Below are 17,578 nucleotides of genomic sequence, written 5' to 3' on the forward strand. Positions count from 1 at the left end.
TATTTCAGTGGAACAGCATGGAAGCAGACCCAGCCAGGAAGCCCACTACATAGTGTGATCTTCCTTTGCATGGTGTGTGCACCTGGACCTGACCAATTAGCAAGTGTGGGTTTTGCTCCCATTTTACCCTTGACCCAGTGGAGGGACTTAGAGTTTGCTCTGTGTTTCTTTCACATCAATGCGGCACACCCACGCATCTACTGCATGCAAAGCTTATATTATTCCATTTAAAAGTGATTGAGGTTCTTGGAATCCACTGTGTGTTTGTCAAATGGAATTCATTCATTTAGCCATCCGTTTATTAGTTTATTCGTTTGTCGATGTATTTATGTATGTATTTCATTGGTTAGTTATTTGTGTTCTTCTGTCCTCGCAGGTGCAAGCAGATGACCTACCCAAGTGCTCTCCCTCAGATGGCTGTGGTCTTCATCTTTGTGAACGAGGCTCTATCAGTGATCCTGCGGTCTGTGCACAGCGTTGTCAACCACACTCCACCACAGCTCCTCAAGGAGATCATTCTGGTGGATGACAACAGTGACAGCGGTAAGACCAGCTCACCATCGGGTCAAACCCCAATTCATCCCCAGCTCCTCAGTCAGCACCGGCATTAGTATTGATCAATCTTAGCACCCTTAGTGTCTGTTTGATATTCCCTGATTTAGTCTTTTCGTCATCTGTGTCCAACAGTGACAAGGGTCTTTATTGATATCTGTTAGGGTTGAAATCAATGGTGAATCATTCCTCAGGTTCATCAAGGTCTTTCCTCCAAAGTGCAGTACACATTTCTGAAAGCAGACCTAAGCAGCTTTGATAGAGGGGGTGCTATAAATGTGATCACTATAATCAAACTGGCAACAGGATCTGAACATAACCGAGCCCACGAGGGCTACAATTAGACACACTTTAGGGCTTATGAAAAAATGATGGCTGAAGTGCGCCGAAGAAGCTCTGCTGAGTCAAAGTGTTACAAACTGTTTTTTTCTTTCAGTCTCAGGCAGAACCCAAAGGAGCTGGCATAGTAAACGCAGTCCCTAACTCCCCGAGACTGCTCTGATTTTATAACTGGGAAGCGGTGAGGGGAGGCTTGGCAATCAATTAGTTAGTATGTACTATTTGTGGTAATCCATGCTTGCTGGAAGGCATTATTATAAATAATGTGTTTAAAGAGGGAATACGCTGAGTCTGTGTTGGTTCATTAAAGCGTTCCCAATACAGGAGCTGTTGTAAATGAGTTGCCTTTCGTCTTATTAAATATTGATTAAATACAGAAGTACTAGTTGCCAGCTTTTACTGTAAACTCATGGAGTTTTTTCAAGATGTATATATTTATTTATTGGTAAGATTTAAAATGGTCTCTATCTACACTGCAATTACGGTATGAATTACACATCAGTTATATAATAATTGCATTGTAATAAACAAAAGACATTTGCCAACATTTGCCATTTAGTTGTTTCATAATTACACAATTACGAGAATTAAAGACACTTAATTTAAAATAAAACGTGTCCTTTATTTTAAAACAAACCAGGGGAAATCTTCCTGTATTCAAGTCTTTGCATGTATTTAATTAAACTGTAATAATTAAAGTCAAGATTTTTGGCAGACTGCCAAGATAAATTCCTATTGAACTCCTGAATTAGTATTATTATTATATTTCCCTTACTTTGTTATGCATTTTTCTGTGTTCTGTTGCTCCAGTGTTTATTATTATTATGCTATATTTGTTCCTCTATTTGTCTTTTCCTGAATGTAAACCTGGGCATTGATCAAACATCCCATTGAAATAATGAACTCATTTTACCTTTGACACTGCTGCCCTCTGACCTCCCCTACACATGCTTATACAGAGAGAAGCACCCTTCGTGATGACAGGCATGTAACTGTCTGGGAGTCTCTCTGGGTTATTTAGAGGCTCTTTAAATAAACTCTTGTGTGCCTGGGTTGTTCAGATTTTTATTCACCAGCGTTTCAATGGACTCGCCCCCCTCATCTTGAAACATAATGCCACACGTTAATAAATGATTGTAGACTTTGAAACTGGCAGCTACACTATATGGCAGGGAAGCAAAGTGACAGAAACTCACTTCCCTACCTTGGATTATATTACTGAGCTGAACGGAGACGATTTCAGGGACCTGCTGGGAATATTTCGAGTATTGATCAGTGTTTTACATCCATGCAGTTTGTTTCAAGCAGGTAACAGCTGTATAAGTTAATTCTCCTACTACTTAGAGACTACCTTTACAAATAAGAAAGATAGACAATGTATACGACCAGTTAATGTTATTATGATGTAGTGCAGGCATTCAAATGTATTGGTTTGTCAGCGATACAGTTTGTTGGAAACTGCTCATCCAACTGTGATCATACAGCAGCGTCATTTTTTATGTGATTATAACGAAAAAAAATTAAACTGAATTCAATAATCCAAGGCTTATTAAAGCTCATTGAAAAATGCAGTATGGCACTTAATAGTTGAGAGTTGTAGCATTGAATAACCTTGCATCTTAACTGTTATAAGGCAGCAAATTGGTCCCACAAGGGTTGTGTTATAATATTGGAACAATCTGTACAATGTAACTGATAAAGCTTTTAATCAGCCTGACAAGCTTAAGTCACAAACAGTTGGCCACATGATTGATTTTGAACTTGTTTCTCAGAGAGTCAAGTCGCCAGGATGATTCATTTTACATCTGCAGTTTCTTTGTCACTGTCTCTGCTGCAGTGGAGCTGAAATTCAACCTGGACCAGTATGTGAACAAGAGGTACCCGGGGCTCGTGAAAATCGTGCGCAACAGCAAGAGGGAAGGACTGATCCGAGCCAGGATCCATGGGTGGAAGGCAGCCACGGCTCCTGTCGTGGGCTTCTTTGATGCCCACGTGGAGTTCAACATCGGCTGGTAAGTCAAGCTTTCTTAATGTGGTGCAAATCTACTGTGGGTCTATGAAAGGCGGGCAGTGGGGTTTTACAGTTAAAAATAAAGGTCCGTTTGGCAGTAAAAAAGAAGAAGAAGATACGGTTATGGGGGGTTGTAACAGGTAGTGTTATGGAATGCACAAGAAAGAAAGAAAGAAAGAAAGAAAGAAAGAAAGAAAGAAAGAAAGAAAGAAAGAGTTCAGCTGTCAAGGGCACTGCTTGGTTTTGTGTGCCTCTGGGGCCCAGCATAAGGAGCTTAATGAAATAACTTCAGAGGGTCTCAACCCAATTTCCAGTTGACATCCACGCTTATCACAAAACAAGCAACACAACTGGCCTTAATTGGCACCTAGTTTGAGACTGTCAGCTCAGAGAGCCCTGAAGACAGTGTGTGGTTGAGGCTGGACAGTGAAGAAATCCAGCATTTAACCTACACGAGATGCTATGCCTGACCTTGAGGGAAGTTCATTTTCGTGCTGCCAGTACTGACACATTTAAAGAGCCCTCAAATGCCTTTCTGTGTAAACAACACAGGAAAAAACAAAGACACTTATTGTGCTAGCATAGAATTAGCACCATAGTCCTGCCCTTGCCTGGTTCCCCATCTATCCTATAAGAATCCATGCAATACCAAGGAAATACCAATATAAATTCCAATCATCATTAAACACCATACATTCTAATCATCATTCATGTGTTGTTTCAGCAGATCGGAAAACAGTGCTCATGCCAGAGCTCCCTGGAACGAGCTATCTTATATTGCATTTATTGTTTTGCATTTCTATTTACTAACATGTGTGATGCAGGCAGAGAGCAAACCAAAGAAGTCAGCAGCAATAATAAATACCTCATATCCTAACAGATGTATTAGAGCATAAGAAAGATTACAAACCAGAGGAGGCCATTCGGCCCATCTTGCTCGTTTGGTTGTTAGTAGCTTATTGATCCCAGAATCTCACCAAGCAGCTTCTTGAAGGATCCCAGGGTGTCAGCTTCAACAACATTACTGGGGAGTTGGTTCCAGATTTCCACAATTCTCTGTGTAAAAAAGTGTCTCCTATTTTCTGTTCAACTCGTATTTCTTGTTTAATAAAAGATGGTGCTGGCTTTCTCATATTCTTTAATGCATTGTTCTGAGCTCCATTGGCAGGTGTCTGTTTTTTTCCTAGGCTCTGGCAATTTGTTGAGAGACCTACAGTACTGCATCGTTTCTCTGGATAAACTGAGCTTCCACTGAGCTTCCAGGTGCAGTCGAGCAGCACAAGAAAATAAAACCCTTCCTGAGTCCTGCAGTCCTTGCTGGGAGTGAGCGTTTCATATTGCAACATGTGTCAGGCTAATGGGAGCAAATTGCGCCTTAAAGCATGAGAGAGGCAAGCAGAAATACACTCCCAGCTGGATTACAGCTGTCAGGATGTCTGGGGGGTTTGCTGTTGTAGAAGGTGGGCTTAGTCAGGACAATTGCTACATAAAAGGCTCTGCGTGATATAACCCTAAACATAACTTTAACCCTAACTCTAAACCTAACCCTAACCCTAACCCTATTACATTGTAACTATGCATAATAACATTGCAAGTATGTGTAAGTACACATGTATTTACTAAGTAACTACTATGTAAATATTCAGTAATTAGAGACACGATGTAAAGTGTTACCAAATTTGAATTCACGGGCCACCCAACTTTGATACCGTAGGATATTCTTCATTTTTACTTGCTTCTTACTTCTAAAGCCCTTCATTAATCTGGGCCTTTGTATCTGCAGGATCTGATTGTACTTTATACTCCCAGTGACACTCTGCGGTCAGCAGGTGCTGATCTTGTGCTGATTCCTCGCAGTCTCTTACAATCAGGAGGAGGAAGAGCTTTTAGTTGTTGCGCGCCTCGTCTCTGGAACTCTATTCCAATGTAATCTTTTAAGTCAGGTTTAAAGACGTATCTGTTTTCACGTGCTTACTGTTAGGCTGGGCTGTTAGCCGTTTGTTTATGAGTCTTGTTGTAAAGCACCTTGGGATGCTTCGCATGAAGAGCGCTATATAAGAGCAAATTGTATTGTATTGTATTCTGCCTATCATGCAAGGCATGTTCCTCAAATAAAGAGTTGTAAAACCTTCTGCTTTAATGTCTATGAAAGTAGTTTATTATCTATAACGTTTATTTTTAGCTGAAGGCTGTATTTGTGATTTTACGTGTACTGTATCCATTCAGGATTCGGCTCAATGAGCTAGATTCTCAAAGCTTGTTACCAAACCATGTTTGAATTTTAAAACAGGACTTTTCACAAAGCCCCCTTTGTATTTAGATATCTGACTGTTAGTTGAATAAACGCAACTATGGGATGTATTCTCAATGCTCTTTACTCCAAATCATCAGTACACATGCAACCCCCCCAAAAAATTACCTAACCAGAAAAAAACGAAACCAAAAAATGGAGCCATTTGATTTAGGGGAGCAATGCAAACAGTGTTGAGCAATGTGCTCTTCGGCTTAGAATTGTAATTGGTGTTTGGAGTAAAACGCAGGCCCTACACTGCTCGTTGACCTACTGAACAATGACTAGCATTCAGTGCAGTAAATTGTGTACACAAGCTCCCAAGGACAGTGTAGGAGAGATGGAGGATTACATTAAACAAGCTGATTTGAAGGAGACTGCAATCCAGCGTCCGCTCCCAGCCTGGGCACTGCTCATGATAGATCTGCATCCTTCCCCATAGGGTAGTTCTATTGAGCAGCTTTGTTCTATGCATACTGATTCGTCATTTCATCTGCACTCACAGATGTGTATTGAATGTGTCGTATAGGTTATTGCTTTCACTGGGACTGGCAATGTGAGTTCACCTGTCTCCTTCCTTAAGATTGATGTCACTGAAATCATCTCCTGAAATCATGGGAAGAGCTGCAACAGCAAGCAGCAGAATGACATTGGCAGCAATTAATAGGAAATAAACACAGTGTATTATTATTATTATTATTATTATTATTATTATTATTATTATTATTATTATTATTATTATTGAATTGCAACCACAGTCTTTATAGTTTGTTTCGGTCACAGAATAAAATGTCAACATTATTAATGGTACCAGTCATTGGGTCTGTAAAGCCAAGTTAAAAAGGAAATCCTAGACCTGCTCTGGAGCTTCGGCTGCATCCTCACGCCCGAAACCGGATTTTCAGACTCTTGGGTTCCACTGAAACAGCATCTCTGTTACTTTACTGAGACCAGCCGTATACAGTAAGAATTCTACCATGATGAATGTCCCAATGGCAAAAATGCTTTCGGCTGTGAAGTAAACTGCTCTGACTCCTGTATGATTTTTCTTATTTCCTTCAAGCACTACAGCGTTGCACCTTGTTTCCATAGAAACCAGCTGACAGGGAAGATAATGGTGCATCCCAAATGTAAATATGCCATAATATTCATAGAATTCCCTCCATGTAAATGTCTCAGGATAGACTTTTAATATGACTTTGAGGGCCTGAGTGAGATCTCCAAATGCTAAGGAGCTTAATAAGGAGCTTAATGTATTCCCTGTTAGTAAAGGCATGATGAGGTCATACTGGGGACTGAAGTCAGAAGCCTGTATAGTACAGTACAGCTGGGTGAGCGATATACAGAAAACAACCAAGAAAGTAGCAAACATGGGCAACTGTCTTTTATATCAATGTCATTGTTATTCAGCATCAATTCAACATGCCTGTGCTGCATGGCTAATGCAGTACGGTGTTTCAAAGGTAGCGGTGCCACTGATGAAGCATGGTAATAATGAGATGAAAACGAGACATGCGTTTAGCCTACCTGGCACTCAGCAGCAGTGTTCTGTGAGATCGGAGCCTGCAAACCCCTGAGAAATCTCCCTGACAACTTTAATACTGGATTGCAGGATGTTCCACAGTGCAGTGCAGTTTATCTAGAGAAAGGTGATGTCTGTTCACGAATGACTGCGTTGACATGCTGCTATTTTTGCGCTGCAGGGGTTTTGCTAATAAAGTCAATCTTGCATCCCATATGTAATGAGGGAGAAGGTGTTAAGATTACAGAACCAGTGTTGCAGATCCATTATTGATCCACCACCTGTGGTTTTTTGACCAGCCTTTTTGGATTTGTTTTTATTATTTTCGTCCCCATCAATATTGTCACTGCCTTGAGGCACAGCATTGACCTTTACAGTCATTAGGATTCAGCGGAAAGACAGTGTTGTGGATAATTCCAGCAACCTCTGAATTTTAAAATGCAGACAGTTTCTTTAAAGTTAAGTTGATTGTGTGTAAGTACACATGTAATCACTCAGTAACTGTCATGTAAATACACAGTAATACAAGACGCTTAATGTAAAGCGTTACCATTTTCAGAAACGATTGCAGTTACATACTTGCAATAACAACCAATGCGAGCCTGGCTGACAGTAAACTACACTGTGCAGAGCTTCCTACAGAACTCCACATGGACTCTTCTGTCAGCAGTTCCGCTCCCCTCCCCTTCTCCTCCGTCCCGCACACATCTGTAACGCTACGCTCAGTTTTTAAGAGCCTAGACCATTGGGCCCAATAGTGGCAGTGGGGAAAAATAAAACATTGAGAGCGCGCCAGAGGCAGTTATTCTGCACGCTGTCTCGGGAGCTGCCTTTGCTGAGGTCGTAAAATGAATTTGTATACCTCCAGATCCTCTCGGGCCGCATTTGTAATGGCCTGGTGACTAGTGTTTAATCCCTTTTCCTGTAGATTACTAGGATGCTTTATAGAGGGATGCTCTGGTGATGATTGGTGATGTCACACCTGAGAGGTTGACTTTGTGTGCAACCCTCTTGTTCATACTTTTAATCACAGGCACAAAGACAATCCAAGCCAGTCTTTGTTTAAGTAAAAAGCACACATTATGCATTGACTTGTGAAATGGTAGCACTTCAGATAGGATATACCCGAGCGGCACATTCCCTCAATGCAGCTCGAAATCTCCTGCATGACTGCACAGTAATAGCTTGATACTAAATGGAAATGAGTTCTGGTTTCTCTGTCTCACAGTCTCGTTTACACAGCATTATATAGCTTTATTAAAGTTAGATGTGACAGCAGGGATGTGTTCTGAAATCAGTGCAACAGCGCCAGTAATTATATTAGCAACTGGCTTGGGTATCTGTAGGATTCATGTAGCATCCTCATTAATCGTAAAACCATAAATGGGTTTTGAATGTTAATTCAGAGGGTAACTGCACAGTTCTCTTAATTCTATTGACACAGCTGGTAAACCATTGTCTAGAGCCTCACTGAATAAAAACACATTTCTGCATGAAGCAGGGATTGCAAGGAGTGTTGCCTCCCCTCTTGACAAGCTGCAATGTTCTTTGTCCTTTCTTTCCAGGGCTGAACCGATTCTGAGCAGAGTTAGGGAGGACCGCACCCGCATCCTCCTCCCAGCCATCGACAACATCAAGTACAACACGTTCGAGGTGCAGCAGTACGCCAATGCAGCCCACGGCTATAACTGGGGGCTGTGGTGCATGTACATCATCCCGCCCCAGGACTGGCTGGACAAGGGAGACGAGACAGCTCCCATTAGGTAAGGAGAATGAGCAAGGCTGAGGCTGAGTCCCTTTACAAAAACATACCGCTCCTAAAAACAATGAGCTTGCTAAAGCTTTGCAAGCAAAGGCTGTTCAAAAACCATTACATTATATCATGTGATTTATTATTATTATTATTATTATTATTATTATTATTATTATTATTATTATTATTATTATTATTATTATCTCAAAATATCCAACTTCCCAATGTTTCGGTTTGTTTGACACCTTTGTCAAGGGAAAGTGTGTTTGGAAACAAACATGGAGGTGCTTTTAGGCTTTTGATGTCAAGGTAGTTACACTCATGTATTTATCTTTCTATATATTTATAACAGTGGGGTATGTAAAGGGATTTACATCAGCAGTCTGGTTGTGATCTCCATCCAGGTCTAGTCTGCTGGCTCTCAAGTCATAATAGATGGGTTTGAAGTGGCCCGTCCACAGTCCACAGCACTGAGTGCTCTCCAAAGCACAGCTACCACATGCTTATGCAAAGGAGACGGTGCCTTATACCTGGCCTTGTTTGAATCGCCATGGCAACAGAACAGCTCTCTTAAAGTCAGACAGTCCTTCATACTGGTCAAGGTTGCAGTGCAGGAAGCCATCAATTCTGTCCGTTTGCGACTTCATGTCTAATTGGATTGGCTGAGAGTTCTGCAAGTTAATAAATGATGTCACATCTCAGGGGTTACCCTTAGTGTAACATGGCAGAGAAGGCTTCACTTCCTGTTCCTGTAACCCTGTGTTGATCTGCCAGTGATATGCCAGCGCTAGGTTGTGTGATTTCTGATTGAACTGGTTAATCACAAAACAGGTGCACCGTGTTCAAATTCACAGGGGTTTGGAGCCTCCCCCCCATAAAACTATAGAAAAACCTATAGAGTTTATCAAAAAACACTGTGTCTCTAATTACTATATATATAGTGTAAGAAGATTTGCACATGAAGTACATTGTAACTATGCATAATACATTGTCATTGTGTGTCAGTACACAGGTATTTACTAGGTAACTACTATGTAAAATCATAGCAACTAGAAATACAATGTAAAGTGTTAAAACAACATTTATTGACATTATACTGTTCCCTCGTTACAGTATTTTAATGACTTTTTTTACACAATATATTTATGGCGATGCATTATCGAGTGGTCCTTACACAGTAAAAGTGTACTAATTACTGCAAACTGTGGCACATTTGTAAATGATTGAATCATAATAGGCGGGCATGTAGAATAATAGGTCCATTAATAAATAATATTAAACTGCAATACCAGTAAAGTGGACACAGAGTACCCACAGTACTAAGCTGTGTGGCTGAATTGTTCTGCATTAAGCAATGGGAAGCATTCTTTCAGAAACAAGCACCTCAGACCTGATATTTAGGCATCTACAAGCTGCTTAAAAACATTTTCTAAAATAGCTGTTCATGTAAATGTGAAATGTCCTCGAAATAGCTTCACCTACAGCTTGTTCCAGCTTTTCCCGGATTCAAATGATCAACCATTTGCACAAACAAGAATCATAGCAATTCACAGAGACCCCCAGAATGCGCCACACTCAATCTCCATAATGAATTTGTGTTGATTTTTTCTTTTTCCATTCATCTTGCGATGCAGATCCTGCACATTGTCGTTTCGGTGGATGTATTGACTAGGGGGTCCTAGTCTAGTGCCAGTCAGATCTGTTTTTGAAATGTATTATTTTATTTCATGGGACTGTGCATTTCACCAGCGCATATGTTTTGTCGATTGCCTAATGCAGTTGTGATTGCTACTAGAGGCACGCTGTCAGTGTAAATAAATGAGATTCGTGCAATTAGTGTGCTGTCAAAGCACCGTCCTTTCAAGCTCAGAGTACTTTGTGGTCCGAGATTGGGTTCAACAAGCACCATGGAATCAGTTTATGATTCCCTTCATGTTTTCTGCCATGGGCTTTAAAAGGCATTTTTCGCAATGCAGTTGATATTTTCCAGTTCTGCTTGAGCAGTCGCATTAATATGGATTTTTAATTAAATCAGTGTTTTCCACAGGTGCAGCTTGTCTCCCATCAGAAGCCATTAAACAATAACAGTTGCTTCCGTGCTATTGAGCAAGAATTGCACGTTGTTTTGAGCTTCAGTGACTGTGAAGAGTTATTGACTTCATAGTGCAAAGAAGAGAACTGCTTTCAGGGTGCATGTGGGCTGTAGGGGTTTGTCTAGAAAACGGAAACCGTAACAGCAGGAAAATATGGCAGTCAGATTTTACAAATACGTTTTTTTTCCCCCCTCGGCTCTGTTAAAGTTATTTGTCAGCCTGTCAAATAAAAGTCCCAGTTGTTATAAACAGCACTTTAGATCACAAATGGAGAATTCAGCTTTCCAATTTCTTACACCTATCTTATGCACTATATAGCTGAGAGTAACTGCCCCAAAAGTATTATGAATTCACAAAGGAAAGTCAATGCTGTAAGCGATTTCTTTAAAGAGTAATTCGATTGAAAGAGAGTCTCCAAAGCAAGAGCCCCTACTCTTCATACGTGGCATCCATTTGAATTGTGTATTCGTCAGCGACAGCAATCCCTCATTGGACAACGCTTAAGTGTATTGACAATGCTTGGCTTCAACCATTCCACATTTTGAAAGATCCATTTTTGATTCAGTTCCATTAATGATAATAATAATAAAAATAATAATAATAATATCTTTATATAGCGCCTTTCCTAGTGGACTACCACCACACAGCGCTTTACAGAGGCAGGTTGTGAACTGTGCATTATATGCAGAGTCACTTACAACAGGACATAGATTTAACATCTCATCTGTAGGATGGAGGTTAAGTGACTTGCTCAGGGTCACACAGTCAGTCAGTCCGTGGCAGAGGTGGGATTTGAACCAGTGACTTGCTGTTTACGAGCCCTGGACTTCAACCAATGGACCACACAGCCTCCTTAGGCCAATGGGTTTCCCTTATTCTGGAGATACAGTGGCCCACTTTGAATTGAACCTCTTCAGATATTATACTCGTTATACAGCCCATTATACTAGTCAGTAACACTTTACATGAAGTGTCTCTAATTACTGTGTATTTACATAGTAGTTACTTAGTAAAATGCATGTGCACTTACATATCATAACAATGTTATTGTGCATAGTTACAATGTACAAATGAATTAACAGTGTGCTTATTACATATAAACCAGATCCACCATTTGCGCTGAAGCCTACCCCTAAAACATACCAAATTTGGGTATATTCAGCTGTTCTTTTATGACACATATAGCACATAATAAACCTACAGTCACAAGCTTTTACTAGGGCACTGCTAATAGAATTAATACAGTACAACATTCTAGAATTTGCAAAGTGGGTGTCTGATTGGAATGTAACAAAGAAGGGAAAACAGAATTAGAATTAGTTGGATGGAACCAGGGACAGCCTTGTACTCTTTAAGCTGCTGCTCGTGTCCCACGAGGGAGAGCAAGGCAATAGAGCATGTGAGGCGGCACTGCAGGTCAGCACTGCCGACACAAGCACTGTGTAGAGCTGGACTGGAGCACACTGGAAAATGCTTAACCTCACGTCTCAACACCAAATACAAATGCTTAGAATTTAACAAGAAATAAAGCAATACAATATCTGTTCTGTACCACTTCTTCTTCTTCTTCTTCTTCTTCTTCTTCTTCTTCTTCTTCTTCTTCTTCTTCTTTAAAACCATGTCTGTCAGCCTACAGAGAAAGTACATATTTGGCATTATAAATTCATAAATGTCAGCCTTTTTTTTCCAGGACACCAGCAATGATTGGCTGTTCGTTTGTGGTGGACCGCAACTACTTTGGAGAAATTGGTCTTCTGGATCCAGGAATGGAGGTTTACGGAGGGGAAAACATAGAACTAGGCATGAGGGTAAGTGACAGGAAGAAAATCCATTTCCATATAAGACAGGTAGAGTAGAGTATCATGGGGTGATTGCAGTTAGGGTTAGGGTTAGGGTTTGAAATACAATGCTACAGAGATGCACTGTACCTTTGCTGTAGGTAGAGTATCATGGGGTGATTGCAGTTAGATCATAGGAGAGGGATTAGGGTTAGGGTTAGGGTTTGAAATACAATGCTACAGAGATGCACTGTACCTTTGCTGTAGGTAGAGTATCATGGGGTGATTGCAGTTAGATCATAGGAGAGGGATTAGGGTTAGGGTTAGGGTTTGAAATACAATGCTACAGAGATGCACTGTACCTTTGCTGTAGGTAGAGTATCATGGGGTGATTGCAGTTAGATCATAGGAGAGGGATTAGGGTTAGGGTTAGGGTTTGAAATACAATGCTACAGAGATGCACTGTACCTTTGCTGTAGGTAGAGTATCATGGGGTGATTGCAGTTAGATCATAGGAGAGGGATTAGGGTTAGGGTTAGGGTTAGAAATACAATGCTACAGAGATGCACTGTACCTTTGCTGTAGGTAGAGTATCATGGGGTGATTGCAGTTAGATCATAGGAGAGGGATTAGGGTTAGGGTTAGGGTTAGAAATACAATGCTACAGAGATGCACTGTACCTTTGCTGTAGGTAGAGTATCATGGGGTGATTGCAGTTAGATCATAGGAGAGGGATTAGGGTTAGGGTTAGGGTTAGAAATACAATGCTACAGAGATGCACTGTACCTTTGCTGTAGGTAGAGTATCATGGGGTGATTGCAGTTAGATCATAGGAGAGGGATTAGGGTTAGGGTTAGGGTTAGAAATACAATGCTACAGAGATGCACTGTCCTTTGCTGTAGGTAGAGTATCATGGGGTGATTGCAGTTAGATCATAGGAGAGGGATTAGGGTTAGGGTTAGGGTTTGAAATACAATGCTACAGAGATGCACTGTACCTTTGCTGTAGGTAGAGTATCATGGGGTGATTGCAGTTAGATCATAGGAGAGGTCCCAGCAAGCAGCTTTGAATGTACGATGCTGTCTTTGAAATAGCTGCATATTCTTAAATGATGGTCCAGTGATAGTATTGCTAACACTTACAGAAGGCAGGAGAATGGCTTTTCAAACCCTGGTTAGAACTCCTTCAGCAGTGTCCCGCCGACACTATCGTCCCTGCAGTTGTATTGCGTCTCATCACACACTATCGTCCTTGCAGTTGTATTGTGTCTCATCACACACTATTATCCTTGCAGTTGTATTGCGTCTCAACACACACTATCGACCTTGCAGTTGCATTGCTTCTACACATCACACACTATCGTCCTTGCAGTTGTATTGTGTCTCATCACACACTATCGTCCTTGCAGTTGTATTGTGTCTCATCACACACTATCATCCTTGCAGTTGTATTGTGTCTCATCACACACTATCGCCCTTGCAGTTGCATTGTGTCTCATCACACACTATCGTCCTTGCAGTTGTATTGTGTCTCATCACACACTATCGCCCTTGCAGTTGCATTGCTTCTACTCAACACACACACACTGCAGCCCCTAGCAGGTCATTGTCTATTATATTCTGCTGCTTTCTTGCGATGTTTCAAACACAGCACTCAAAATCAAGACAAGCTGTGCTCCACATACTTTAAGTTGATACGTAACCTTGACTCTCTAGGAGAGGGCAGTTTTAAGGGTATTGCTTTATTAAAATGTCTACTCCAAAAAAAAACATGAAGGCTAAGGCTGTTGTTAGATTTGCTGTAAAAATAACATTTTGTAGGTAATTTTGAACAGAATTATTGACGCTGACATAAAACTACTTAACTGACCCTTTTTGGAACATCACAGTGACATGACATTTAGTTGATTGCTTTTTCCCAGCACCAGCATTTTTTTTAGGAGCGGAATGTGTTTTTATCAGTTAATGGGACTAAGAACATATTTTCTAAAAGCTGTAACCTTTTTCATTTAAGGAAAAACCGTGTGTACCATCCTTACAGGAACATTGTAATTACACATGCAATAAAAGATTGACATGAACAAATATATAGAAATGCTGCTACAATTCCTAGCTGAATTGTAAAGTTCTGCACTGTATACGTGACAAGAACAAATTGCTTTATCAGTACAATACAGAAACATCCAGTACTCACACATGAATAGATTAATCAGCCACGATGAAGCACTTTGAGAACATGCAGTCTGAGCATGCAGTTTTGTTTTTTACAGTATTCATTAAAAGAACATCTGGTATGGATCCACCATTTCTCTTTCTCAATTCATGAATGATTTGGAAAGCAGGAATCCATTTCTTCACTTGATCGTTTACTTCTTGCTTTATTAAGGTATTAAAGTAAACGACCTCTCTAATCTGCGTAGCTGGGCTCTTACATGTTGTAACCATTGTATTTACACATGCCGTGTTGTGTAATGAAATGACGTATGCAATTACGATAATTACAATCTTAATGTAAAGTGTTACCAACTAACAAGTGTATTACTTTTATATATGAATTGAAAGCAAATGCTGCATAGTCTGTTTAAATCTTTGCATTACAGCATGTGTTACACACCCGATGTACCTCTTGTGGTTTAACAAACTAGTTTTGCTATCAGAAGACCCTGTGCACTTGGTCGGCCTATTTATAACTGTACAAACCTTAATGAGACATACCAAACATTGTCTGAAATAACAGCATTGAATGGATGGTTGGTGGGACTTGGCTAATATGGGCACAGATGCACTGCCATACATCACAGTGCTGTTAAGCCTTTCTAAAAAATATATTACCTTTCATTTAACATTAACATTGGGAAATGTCAAATGACTAATTGCTTCTGTTTCAAGCGTATTTTAAAATGAAATTGACAAGTCTCCAAGAAAAATCTGTGGGAGGAAAACAGGTCATTTTAAAGTCCTTGAGCTCTCTTCAAGGGATGCAGACCTTCATTTCTCTTGCCTTGTACCTTTTTATAATTAGGTTTTACACTTGGATTGTGGTGGAACCTATTACTTTTATTTTAAATATTACATTTTAATTTAAATAAATCTTAATTTCCTAAAGAGCCTCCTGTTCTAAATAGAACGTCATGTGTTAGTTAAATGTCTAGCTTGAAAACACTTTTAATACAATGCTGAACATTGAAAACACTGAATTCATTCATAAGAATTGAATGCACTTCAGAAAGACCGTCATATAAACTGTCTGTCACTTTTAGAGATCCACTGACAATTCATTGTGCTCCACAGTCTAATACATTTCTATTCACATCTTGATGGCTTTTAAAAAAAAAAAAAACTGTTGGCAAAAAAAATGTGTGCATTATGAAAAGCTTTCGTGCCAAAGAGTGAAAAGAGCTAATTCTGAGAACTTGTAGCAGAGAAAAACAAGAACATACAGTCCTTGTTAGCTGATGTACTGATTTTGTGTGTAAAAATATCTTTCTAACCCACACCATGCCCCCTGGAGACTGTAAACAGCTTTTTGCTCTCACACATTCAGATGTTTATGTTTTTGAATGCTCCTCATTGGATTCGAATGGGTTGTTAATGAACACAGTTCATTCATTTAAGTGGTTTATTTATGGAGTGTATGTTCGGTATTATAAAGTTAGGTGCAAACCTCAAGAACAACATACCGGCATACAATATCAAATAAAATACAATAGTATGCAGGACAGAGGAATAAGCACACAATGCAGTACAAGTACAGTACAAATCAATTGATACAGAACTGCATTCTTCTTGGTAATGAGTTTCCTCATTGACAGATACAGAACGGGTTCAGCCCTCCGTGCTGATTGTGAAACAAGGCCAGCAGCTTGCTTTATTGGAAATGTGTTGATAATTTATTTCCATCCTGTCCCAGCCTAAGGTAACTGATGGTGCGCAGTGAACAGTCCCAGTTGTTGGGGGTCAGAGCGTCAGAAAAAAGTACAAGAAATGTTGACATTTTTGAAAAGTAAGGGTTCCCGAGTCGCTGGTTAGCACTTTGTTGAAAGCTTCGCTTTCAGTAATTTTTTTTTTTTAAATCTCCGGGGTCACTGACAGGTCAACACACTGTTAGTTTTTATGTGGAACTGTCTTCTCTGTCCCGACTCATTACATTATGTGTTGAGCGAGGGAGAGGGGGATGTGAATTGAGTGCTGACGTTCACTCAGCCAGGGAGAGGGGGATGTGAATTGAATATATATATATATATATATATATATATATATATATATATATATATATATATATATATATATATATATATATTATTTATTTCTTAGCAGGCGCCCTTATCCAGGGCGACTTACAATTGTTACAAGATATCACATTATACATTATTTCACATACAATTACCCATTTATACAGTTGGGTTTTTACTGGAGCAATCTAGGTAAAGTACCTTGCTCAAGGGTACAACAGCAGTGTCCCCCACTGGGGATTGAACCCACAACCCTCCGGTCAAGAGTCCAGAGCCCTAACCACTACTCCACACTGCTGCCCCTATATACACACACACACATATCTCTGAAAAAGGCAATAGAGTAGGTGAGATTGCAGAATGGGAGACAGGAGACAAGGCACATTGAAAGTCTTTGCACATGCACTGTATGAGGTGACCCTGTGCACCACAAGCGGCCGTCTAAACCAATTGGGCTCGTCTGCATCCGTGGTGTTAGAGCTTTTAACCTCATCTCATCTCACCGACAGGAGACTGGACAGAATCTGTAACACCAGTATATCTCACAACACTGCCCGTTACACTGACTATCTGAAGAAAATCCAATATTTTAATCTGAGTGTTTTTCGTGTTACAATTTGCTGTGTGATGTCTTTCGGAGCCCCTGGGGTGTTGCTCCTATTTATTCATACACTCAATGTCATTCCGAGTTTGTTAAGTAAATCCGCAAGGGAACTGAGAAGCTGGATTCAAACAAAGAGACAAATTATCCTCAGCAGGGTACATTTATCGGAGAATAACCATGAAGGATGTATTTTGTTGAGAAGCTGCTCTGAGGTTGTTTTTTGTTTGCTTGTTTGCTTGTTTTTAGATTATGAATAATCCTTTTTTTCCCCCCTTTAATTAAAAGTACATGGACGGGGGTGATTTTAACATTTTGTTTATTCCCAAAACCATTCGTACTTGGAATTAAAGATTGAACCCTTCCACCGTGCTCATAGAAGGTCTTGCCGTGGTAAACAGACACGCC

General features: G+C 40.2%; 1 protein-coding gene across 1 annotated transcript in view; it reads left to right on the top strand.

Moving 5' to 3' along the window:
* Positions 1–17,578, top strand: part of LOC117427614 (polypeptide N-acetylgalactosaminyltransferase 9-like) — a 49,401-nt gene that overhangs the window by 16,644 nt on the left and 15,179 nt on the right. The window contains exons 3-6 of the mRNA XM_058994124.1: positions 377–543; positions 2,729–2,903; positions 8,280–8,477; positions 12,251–12,368. Coding sequence (XP_058850107.1) covers positions 377–543; positions 2,729–2,903; positions 8,280–8,477; positions 12,251–12,368 — 658 coding nt within the window. The remainder of the gene's footprint in view (positions 1–376; positions 544–2,728; positions 2,904–8,279; positions 8,478–12,250; positions 12,369–17,578) is intronic.

This window comes from Acipenser ruthenus, chromosome 21 (assembly GCF_902713425.1).
Source record: "Acipenser ruthenus chromosome 21, fAciRut3.2 maternal haplotype, whole genome shotgun sequence".
NCBI classification, from domain to species: Eukaryota; Metazoa; Chordata; class Actinopteri; order Acipenseriformes; family Acipenseridae; genus Acipenser; species Acipenser ruthenus.